Source organism: Cyprinodon variegatus, unplaced genomic scaffold (assembly GCF_000732505.1).
Source record: "Cyprinodon variegatus isolate N-32 unplaced genomic scaffold, C_variegatus-1.0 Scaffold926, whole genome shotgun sequence".
Lineage (NCBI taxonomy): Eukaryota > Metazoa > Chordata > Actinopteri > Cyprinodontiformes > Cyprinodontidae > Cyprinodon > Cyprinodon variegatus.
Genome location: NW_015151379.1, coordinates 270,294 through 280,215, shown reverse-complemented (window position 1 = coordinate 280,215; position 9,922 = coordinate 270,294). Strand labels below are relative to the sequence as shown.

The 9,922-nt window shown below is 47.8% G+C and overlaps 2 protein-coding genes across 2 annotated transcripts in view; both read left to right on the top strand.

Moving 5' to 3' along the window:
* The first annotated feature begins 937 nt into the window (after positions 1 to 937).
* On the top strand, positions 938 to 3,581 carry rpl36 (ribosomal protein L36). Its single transcript, XM_015398323.1, has 4 exons — positions 938 to 1,008; positions 1,456 to 1,550; positions 1,633 to 1,767; positions 3,461 to 3,581. Exons 2-4 carry the CDS (start codon positions 1,458 to 1,460, stop codon positions 3,548 to 3,550), a joined length of 318 nt encoding a protein of 105 aa, XP_015253809.1. The 5' UTR covers positions 938 to 1,008; positions 1,456 to 1,457; the 3' UTR covers positions 3,551 to 3,581.
* An 865-nt stretch (positions 3,582 to 4,446) lies between these two features.
* Positions 4,447 to 9,922, top strand: part of pde6d (phosphodiesterase 6D) — a 12,374-nt gene continuing 6,898 nt past the window's right edge. The window contains exons 1-3 of the mRNA XM_015398322.1: positions 4,447 to 4,679; positions 6,931 to 7,019; positions 9,021 to 9,146. Of these exons, the coding sequence (XP_015253808.1) occupies positions 4,630 to 4,679; positions 6,931 to 7,019; positions 9,021 to 9,146 (265 nt within the window). The 5' untranslated portion in view covers positions 4,447 to 4,629. The remainder of the gene's footprint in view (positions 4,680 to 6,930; positions 7,020 to 9,020; positions 9,147 to 9,922) is intronic.

The following is a 9,922-nucleotide window of genomic DNA, read 5'->3' as shown; positions in this document are numbered from 1 at the left end:
GTTAGAAAAAAAAACATTTAAGTCTAAACCTTCAGCGATATAAATCCATTACAGTAACTTAGGCTGCTAAATGTAATAGATTACAATAAATCACAGTAGAGTTACCTAATACAGATTTCCTACCTTGGTTTTTGCTGCACAATACTTTAAACTTTAAAATAAAGTAGAATAAATCTAATATCTAATTTATTGTAGAGCAGAAAAACAAACCGCAGTTGTTGTTTTTTTAAACTTTATTAAACAGAAACATTCATTTCAAATTTTAAAGTAGGAATCTCAACTTTTTCATTCTTACAAAAAAAAGACAAAATAACAGTTATATACAGGAGATCAACTTAACATGTGCAAGGCAACAAATAAAAGGATAAATAAACAGGCATTTACAACCAATAGAAGCAAAACTAAGCCAGTTTCCAAAAGTATAAAAACATAAAACATTTGAAGGTTTTAAAGTCAACAATTAACAAAGAATCATTCTGCAGCGAGGTACTTCCTGGCATCACCTTAACTTTAGCATTTTGTCAGAAACTGTGACATTACGTCACTATAAAGTTTTGATTTATTTGTCCATATTTGTCAGCTAACAGAGATTAAGATTAACAGAAGATTTTAAGTTCGTTTTAGAAACCTAATAATGAAAGTTTTTGATTTTTTCATTTACATACATGTATACGATCTCTTCCCCTAATTTTAAATTGCACTTCTTTTACTTTCGCCATTTTAAATATTTAAAAAATGTTTCTATGTTACCTGAATTATTCAAGTTTTTGTCCGTGCAGTAAAATGATTAAATGTTTTACATTTAAACGCTGTCCTGATAAAATGGTCCTCACATTTTTATCTCTAATAAATTTTCACCGCACCGGTTTTAAATCTCGTCATATCTCGCGGTGCTTCCTCGCCAGCAGGGGCGCTGTAGGATCAGCGCGGTGCCCAGCAGACCGTTAGTTAATTCCTCCCTCTTCCTGTCAGCAGTCCTTCCGGTTTGACCGCCATCATAGACAGCAGGTAAGTCCCTGATATCTGACCAGAATCTGCTTTAAATCTTAACCATCCCTCCAGTTTTTCATTTGTTTTTCGGTTCTAATAAACAAGTTAAATCTGTTTTATTTTCCTGAGTTATTTTGATCCGCAACATTTTGGAAATTAAAGGATTTTAGCGCTGTACTTGTTAGCGCTATGTTATGCTAACGCACCGGGGAGCTAGTTTTTAATGATAGAGCTGCTAGAGTGAATTAAATAACTGAAAACCAGCTTTACGGGTGTTTTATTAAACGTTGAAGAGTAAATGTTTAATTTTCGGGTCTGGAAAATAACTTTGTGTAGTTTAAAGTGTTTAGTTAGGACCGGCCTGTTAGCGGTGCTAGCTGTGTCCCAGGCTGTCTGCCGGTATGGCTACAGTCCTCCGGTCAGAGGGTTCATCCATGGCTGATGAAGGCTGATTCTCTCCCGCAGACATGGCTATCCGCTACCCGATGGCCGTCGGCCTTAATAAGGGCCACCCAGTTACCAAGAACGTGACCGCTCCAAAGCACAGCCGCAGGCGCGGGGTGAGTATCTGCTGCTCTGCACCAACAGGCTCCGATCATAGAGCAGATGATTGACAGTGATGGCTGATCTGTTCCTCTGCAGCGTTTGACCAAACACAGCAAGTTTGTTCGTGACATGATCCGAGAAGTGTGCGGCTTTGCTCCGTATGAGAGGCGAGCCATGGAGCTGCTGAAGGTCTCCAAGGACAAGAGGGCTCTGAAGTTCATCAAGAAGAGGGTAAGAGGGGGGGGGTTGTTGCTCAGACTGACAGCAGAGCGGCTGTTTCTGTGATTATTGTGAATGTGGTTCCTTCCACGGTCCCAGAGGATCTGCATCCTCAGCCATGAGCTACACTCTGACCTTATAGACGGCATCTGGAGATTAATTGGTTAATTCAGTGGTGTTAGAGCTTAGCTGTCAGCTGGACCCCATCAGGGTTCTGCTGGGGGGGGCACTCGTTCATTCTGAGAGGTATTTAAAGGGGAACACCAGTGTTTTTCCATTGGTTCCTTGATTTTCCGTCATTCCATCATCTTCTACTCTCCCATCTGAGTTTAGTGTCATTTGGAGCCGTTCTGCAGATATTCCGTTAGGTTATATCCAGTAACGTCTTCCTATGGGCAACGACTTGAAGGCACAAACTGAACTGTTCATCATTTATTCTTTACGGAACGCCAGCATTCAGAACATGGAGGCCAATCACTGTCCCCCAGACATCCACCTTTAGATGTTTTTATATTTTTATAATCGAAGCGGTGTGTGTATGATGTCATCCGCGCGGCGGACTGTAGTAGTGACAGGCAGCCCGGGCCACAGGCGGCTACGCTCTACCCCTTCTATTCATTCTAGCTCATCTGAATGGTTCATCTGGAGAGCGAGATCATCTGAGGTAGCAGCACTAGACATCTTCCAGGCATGAGAGGAAAACTAGCAGCAGTTCAGCGGACAGGATGAATGAACGGTAGCCGGCGCGCGCTGATGATGTCACACACACTCTACTTTGTTTTAAAAGATAAAAAAATCTATCAGCGGATGTCAGCGCTCCCCTTTAAGTCGGGGAACGTCTAAATTAACTGATCCAGTGGAGAAGCGACCTTCTGGGTGCTTGGTTGTTACCATAGCGATGAAGCCCCCCTCCTCCAGCTGCTCATCACTGCTGCTTCAGTCCACAGGTCTGGTTGTTTTCTGGTGTCTTTAGCTGCTGTGAGGCGGTACCGCTCTGATCTCTGCATCCCAGCCTGGTGGGACAGAAGCATCCATGGTCTCCCAGATGTTAACGCTGTAGAACAGTAGCAGCAACTTTGGTCTCATTTCAAAGCTGTGGGAGCAGATTAGAAATGTTCTGATACTGGGAACCAGTATTAAAGATGACTGGGAGCGGTTTCACAGTGAGAGGAGGGAAGCAGCCTTCAGAGGACCGGTTCTGGAGGCATTATGAGCTATCAGCAGACGGTCGGGGTCCAGGGTGGACCTCCTTCCTCAGATCAGAGCTTCCTAACCCGTCATCTTCAGTCTGTTCTCCTTTCCTTCTGATGGGATCCACTTTGGGACGTGAATAGCAGCCCCTCAGGATGATGCTGCCACTGCCCTGCTTTAAAGCAGGATCGCTGAGGTTCTGGTTCCATGGTGGTGGTTCTTCCATCCCTGTTGTTGCCAGGCAGCATCAGCATCTTCTCAGGGAGGTCAGCTTTGGTTCTGGACTCCTGAGCAGCTGCAGGTGGAGGTTCCCTTTGGGCCGACCCGCTTTGATCCATGTTCCACAGGCAGCCGGGGGTCCTGGGCTCTAAGCTCAGCCCCGCGGCTAGATGCTGAAGCAGTGAAGGTCATAATGTTGGGAAGCAGGAGCTGAACGGCTCAGTGATCCTGAGCCAAAGCTTCAGTCTGATGAATAAATTCAGAACCAATCATTCATGATGTTGTTGTTTTTCAGATCGGCACACACATCCGGGCCAAGAGGAAGAGGGAGGAGCTGAGCAACGTCCTGGCAGCCATGAGGAAGGCTGCTGCCAAGAAAGAGTAGACTGGCCCCTAATAAAGCTTGTTTGGTCAAACTTCTGCCTCTGTCTGTTTCTCTGGACCGCGGTCCGATTGGGTCGGAGGAAAGGCCTGAATCACACCTTCGTCAGGGACGCTGTGATTGGTCGGCTGTCCCAGATGGCCTTTTAAACTTCCCAGCTAACCGCAGGTTATGATCGGTGGCTGTGAAGGTCCTGACATCATCATCATCATCCGGACTCGGTGCGACGGGCAGCAGGCCGGGTCCTACAGGAGATATTAAACTATTGATCTGACCTCAGACACTCACTGACTTGCTCAGTTCCACCTTCAGGTGACCTCCCGTCATGGACTGAGGAGGAAGCTGCTCTCTGATGGAGCCTGAAGCTTCTCTGCTGCAGAAGAGTCTAGTTAGTAGAATTCTTTGTTCTATCCACCATGTTGGCAGCGCAGCTCCTCTGATGGTTCAAAGGTCTGCAGACCAACTGGGAGCAAAATGTTAATTATTTTAGTACAGTTAAAGGATAAATGTCCCATTAATGAGGTCCTCTCTGCTGCAGCCACTGGTTTTATATTGACCACTTCAAAGACTGCAGGAGAACTTCCTGTGACATCATGGCCTTTACCATGGCAACCACTCAACGGGCTTTGATTTCTTAGACGTTATCGTTTAAGGCCGCTTTATTTTAATTTTACAGTTTTTTGGGGGTTTTTTTTTATCGCGGTGTTTATATTAAAATGAGACGTTTGAGGTCCTAAAAATGAATCCAGGTGGGAAAATCCAAGGCGCCTCACGGATTTCCCGTTTTCATCGAATGCAGCATAGTGACGCTACTGCGGACCAATCAGAATCCATTTTGTTCCGCCCACCTTCTGATTGGCTGGTTGGCGCCGCTGCCGCGCGCTGATTGGTCGAGCTGCTGTCCGTTTCCCGGAGCGTATTTAGCTGCTTATATTAGTGGAATCGGATTTATCTTGTAGCCCAACTGCTCGCTTCTCTCTTCGGGCCGTTAGGAGCCGTTCTTCGGGGTCAGGGTTCAGTTAACCGGCCGGAAGTTCAGCTAAATCTGGAGAATCGCTGATCGGCTCAGAGAAACTCCTGAAATGTCTTCTGGAGAAGACAGAGCCAAGGAAATACTGAAGGGCTTCAGACTGTATCCTTCCTCTGCTGTGATGTAAGCTGTCTGCTAGCAGCTAGCTGCGCTAAGGACCCCATGGAGGGCCTGCCGGGGGCCCCATGGAGGGCCTGCCAGCCGGGGGGCCCCCATGCAGGCCGGAGGTCGGGCTCCTGCTCCGCTTTGTTGGCTGCTTGTTTCTGCTTCCGGACGGTTCAGCCAGTCTGACCATCAGCGCTGCGCCTGCAGCCACAGATTAGGGCCCAATCCCAGTTCTAATCCGGAAATGGGGGGGCGGGTATCAGCATGGGCCTCCATCCGTTCAGCTGCTCCATCAGCTGGACCGGCCACCCAGGCATCACTGGACCAGCAGGGAGTGGAGGGTTACTGGGATTACTGGGAGCTGCTCATATTCTCTGGTGGTTCTGGTCGGTCCATGTGGACCCAGATGGTCTCCCTCTCTGGACTGGTCTGGGAGGGAGTGGTTCTGATGGAGCAGCCCAGTGGTGGATGTGATTAACTTCCCTGGTTCCACCTGTGGTCCAGATCAACCAAACCTGTGGTCCAGATTAACCAAACCTGTGGTCCGGATCAACCAAACCTGTGGTCCGGATCAACCAAACCTGTGGTCCGGATCAACCAAACCTGTGGTCCGGATCAACCAAACCTGTGGTCCAGATTAACCAAACCTGTGGTCCAGATTAACCAAACCTGTGGTCCAGATTAACCAAACCTGTGGTCCAGCCCATGAAAGGAATCTGACTTTAGACTCAGAGATTAGATTAAATTACAGACGGGCTGATTAGAGAAGATGGGTGGTACTGGTCAGGCTGGATAACCAGTCCATCAGGTCCAGAACCCGTCCTCTGGGGGTTTATGCTCTAGCAGCATGATGCTGCCACCACCGTGCCTCTCAGTGGGGATGGTGGAGTCCTGATGAGGTCTGGTTCAGACCACTCTGAAGGAAGAAGATGAAGGACAGCAGTGAGCCTCCTCTTCATCAGACTGTCAGTCAGAGGCTGATCCAGACCTGCTGCAGACAGACCTCTACAGGAGATCCTGTTTATAACTGAATGGATCTGAAGCTCCTCCCAGTGGACCTGCTGGGACGGCTCCCAGTCAGAATCAACCACAGGTCCCATCAGGCTCGCTCTGCTGCTGTGTCACTGGAGGCCAGGGAGCTGCTGGTGGTTCAGGAGCAGCATGCTGAGCTGTGATTGGTGCGTTTCGCTTGCTGATGGTCTCTGATGGATGGAGGCTCTGCAGTTGATCAGTTCAGGGAAAATCTTTCATCACAGTTTATTTCTACAGATCTTCTCCAAATAGAATGTGACCTTTGAGCAGTTTAAAGTTATTCCTGCAATGAATTTTAGTACAGAGACGATTCGATACAGGAATAAAACATTTAGACTCTGAATCTAAACCAGTTTAACAAAGCCTCATGTTTTACTGTTAGTCTGTTTGTTTGGGTCTAAATAATCCAGATGGTTTTAGTCTGGAGGTTTGGTCTGATAAAGCGACGTATATTTTCCAGATTTCCCAGCTCAGTTCACTGAGATGAAACCTTCCAGCTGCTGGAGGATCGGCGCTTCCTGGTCAGTCCTGACATCACTGGGCCGCCATCGCTTTTTAGAAGCTGCTCCTCAGTTGATAAGATGATAGATTTGGGTTTGATGTTGATGTTTTAAAGGTTAAAGACATAAAATATAAGCGCTGGTTTAAGTAATTTCCAGAAACTAAACTGCTCTAAAGCTGCGTTCCCACCAGAGGCGTTGGGGGCGTCAGCTTTGCAGTCTATGGAGGACAGCGGCGCGTTTGAGCGTCCGGCGCTGGCGTTCATTAAATGACCTTCTGCCGCTGGACGCAGGAGCATCAACCAATCAGAGAAGCTGATCCAGGAGGGAGGCGGACTCTACCTGCAAGCTGCCATCGCTTCTGCAGATCAACAATTAATAAATAGCAAAGGAGTTAAACTCTAAACTCCCCCCCCCCCCACACACACACACAGAGAACCTCTCTCTGACTGGAGGCATCTGCAGCTGGACCAGCTGATGTTCTCCCTGTGATAAAGATCTGCAGCTGCATGGTTCCTTGGTCGGCTTCTTCTTGGTTGGTCGCTCTTCCTTCAGCTAACGGTTGAGTTTAGACTCAGAATAATTTGCTATCTGATTACGTCGGACCAGTTTTTCCTGCACTGAGGTGGTTTTCCAGACGAGCAGAAGCTGAATCTGGGTTATCTTCTAGTTATCTTCTCAGAGGTTGGCTTGTTTTCTTTAAGTTTTCCTGACAGAAACTGGATGAATCTGCGCGATGCAGAGACTGGGAAGGTGCTGTGGCAGGGAACCGAGGACCTGTCGGTGCCAGGCGTGGAGCATGAAGGTAGGTCCTCTGCTTCTGAGCAGCTGGGCACCACTGAGGCGCTAACCTCCGTCTGATGATGGCTTCCAGGCCGCGTTCATTTCTCAGCTTTCTTTAATTTAGTCTTAGTCTAAATGACGAAAATCTATTTTAGTCTTAGTCATTATAGTCAACACTGTGCAGAATAGAACCTCACACTCTGATTCTTTTTAACATAGATCTGCACACATTGAACCTTCTGTCGGCTTGTTTCATCATTTCCATAAAGTCTTCATCCTCCATGGTCCCTGCAGGCAGAACACCCAATCTTCACCACTGAGTTCTACTGGACTTTCTTCTCTTTGGAGTCAGGGGTGGGGGGGCTCCCCTTCCTCCCCCAGCCTCTGATCTGGCTGTGATGTCACTGGGTCAGGAATCTAGTGGGAAGAAGAAATTTAAACCATTAATATGCAGTTTATCAGTAGAACATCTTCCTTCTTTACAGAGAGACAGACAGACACAGAGCCACATGCATGCGCCCGTCCACGCGCTAACACACCCGTTCCTGCTACTACAGATTCGCTCTGTTCTTCGCCGCCATGTTGAAGCCGCAGACTCTTTGGTGGCGTTCTTCCTCTGCTGTTTTCCTTTGAGTTGTAAATGAAATGGCTCCATACATCCAGGCGTTGTTTAACAAACAGCACACCGGTATCCGCAATGACTGTGAAGTTGAGCTATGCTACTACTGACTGAGCTCTGGGGGGCGCTGTGGGACAGGCACCATGTAGGACAAACAGCGGAACAACGCGTAATCTTCTATGAAGCTCAAGAAACACTTTTGTTAACAATTACAAATTAATCATAAGTAATTAAATTGCTTAATGTCCATCCATCAATGGATCGTACTTTTCGTCTGTCTTTGTCTCGTTGATGAAAATAATTTTGTATTTTCATCATATTTTTATTTTCTGGAAACTATTTTTGTGCGTTCTCGTCTCGTCATCATTGTGGGAAAAAGTGGCGTTGATGAAATAAATGGTAAATGTCCTGTACTGATATGGCGCCTTTATTCAAGTCAGGAGACCTGACCAAAGCGCTTTACACTACATTCATTCACCCATTCATTCACACACTGATGGTGGTGAGCTACACTGTAGCTCACCACCATCAGTGTGTGAGCCACCATGTAGCTTCACTGACAGAAGCGGGGCTGCCGTACACCGGCGCCACCCTCTGACCACCATCGGTAGACAATGCAGGTGAAGGGTCTTGCCCAAGGACACAACGACACTGAGTCGGGGCTTGAACCGTCAACCCTTCAATTTCAGGGCAAACGCCTACATCCAACGCCACCGTCGCCCTTTTTTATTTTCCTGATGTTCCTGGTTGATGAAATGACCTCAGAGGCTCCCCGCTCTGTTCAGATCCAGGTTGTTCCTGCTCAGATGGACAGAGATGGACAGATGTCCTGCAGGGACATCCAGTTAACTGGACCTTCATCCTGGACCTTCTGAACACGCTGGCCCAGAACCTGGTGTACCCATCTGGTACTGGAGCTTCTTGAAGGATGGTTAATCAAACCCCTGCTTCCCAGACCAGACTGGTTCTTTCAGGCTGCCTGTTAAGGGACCAAACTGGTTCTGACTGGTTCTGTCAGGCTGCCCATTCAGGGACCAAACTGGTTCTGACTGGTTCTGTCAGGCTGCCCATTCAGGGACCAAACTGGTTCTGACTGGTTCTGTCAGGCTGCCCATTCAGGGACCAAACTGGTTCTGACTGGTTCTGTCAGGCTGCCCATTCAGGGACCAAACTGGTTCTGACTGGTTCTGTCAGGCTGCCCATTCAGGGACCAAACTGGTTCTGACTGGTTCTGTCAGGCTGCCCATTCAGGGACCAAACTGGTTCTGACTGGTTCTGTCAGGCTGCCCGTTCAGGGACCAGGCTGGTTCTGACTGGTTCTGTCTAGGTGGACCTTGTGTTCCGGCTGGTTCAGCTGGTTTTGCCGCCTGCTGACGGTGACGCTGCTCTGTCTCCTCTCCTCAGCCCGCGTACCAAAGAAGATCCTGAAGTGCAAAGCCGTTTCCAGGGAGCTGAACTTCTCGTCTGCTGAGCAGCTGGAGAAGTTCCGTCTGGAGCAGAAGGTGTTCTTCAAAGGACAGTGTCTAGAAGGTGAGCGGATCTGGATCCATACATCTACCTCTGGTTGGGATTCTTAGTCCATGTGATGGAAACCTGCTTCCTTTGGTTCTCTGAGCTCCGTCTGACCTTCAGGTTCAGGAGGATTAACCTGAACTGAACCATTTATGTTCTAATTCATCAATAAACCAAACTGCTCCAATATAACATTTAATAAATGATGTTTAGAGAGAACAGATGTTGGTAATCTGGGATTATCTCTCCTCCTTCTTCTCTGGTTTAATTAATTTCCACTGGTTCATCTAAACCCGTTATGTTCAGAAATCACATTTCAATTAGAAAATAAGTGAAACAAAGGTCTGAAATGACGACCAGTCAGTTCAGTCCGGTTGGTTCTGGGTCTGTATTGATCCCAGTATTGATCCCAGTATTGATCCCAGTTGGCTGGTTCAGGCTGGAGCGTTTTGGGCCCAGTGCCTTAATAAACAGGTGCTGCTACCTTCAGCCTTTCCTCCTGTAGATCAATCAGTGGATCCATTCAGCCAGCAGCTATAGGGGGGGCGTTAACCACCGAGGAGCAGACGGCGAAGAGCTGCAGCTCAGCTTCTATCAGCAAACTTCCACTTTTCTAGGTTTTAACTGTGGAATGAAGCTCCTCCTTCCATCAGATCAGCCACACGATATTCTGCTCCTCTTCACAGCCCTAAAATGAGCAGATGGAGACATTAGACCTGCTTCAGGAAGAAGCCGGTTAGACTCACCCTGTCAGAGCTCTGCTGGAGTTGGTCTCACCTGGTTAGACTCACCCT

Coding starts and splice junctions, on each gene's coding strand:
- rpl36 (XM_015398323.1), top strand. CDS start 1,458: ATGGCTATCCGCTACCCGATGGCCGTCGGCCTTAATAAGGGCCACCCA. Junction 1,551..1,632: donor AGCACAGCCGCAGGCGCGGG/GTGAGTATCTGC, acceptor GTTCCTCTGCAG/CGTTTGACCAAACACAGCAA. Junction 1,768..3,460: donor TGAAGTTCATCAAGAAGAGG/GTAAGAGGGGGG, acceptor GTTGTTTTTCAG/ATCGGCACACACATCCGGGC.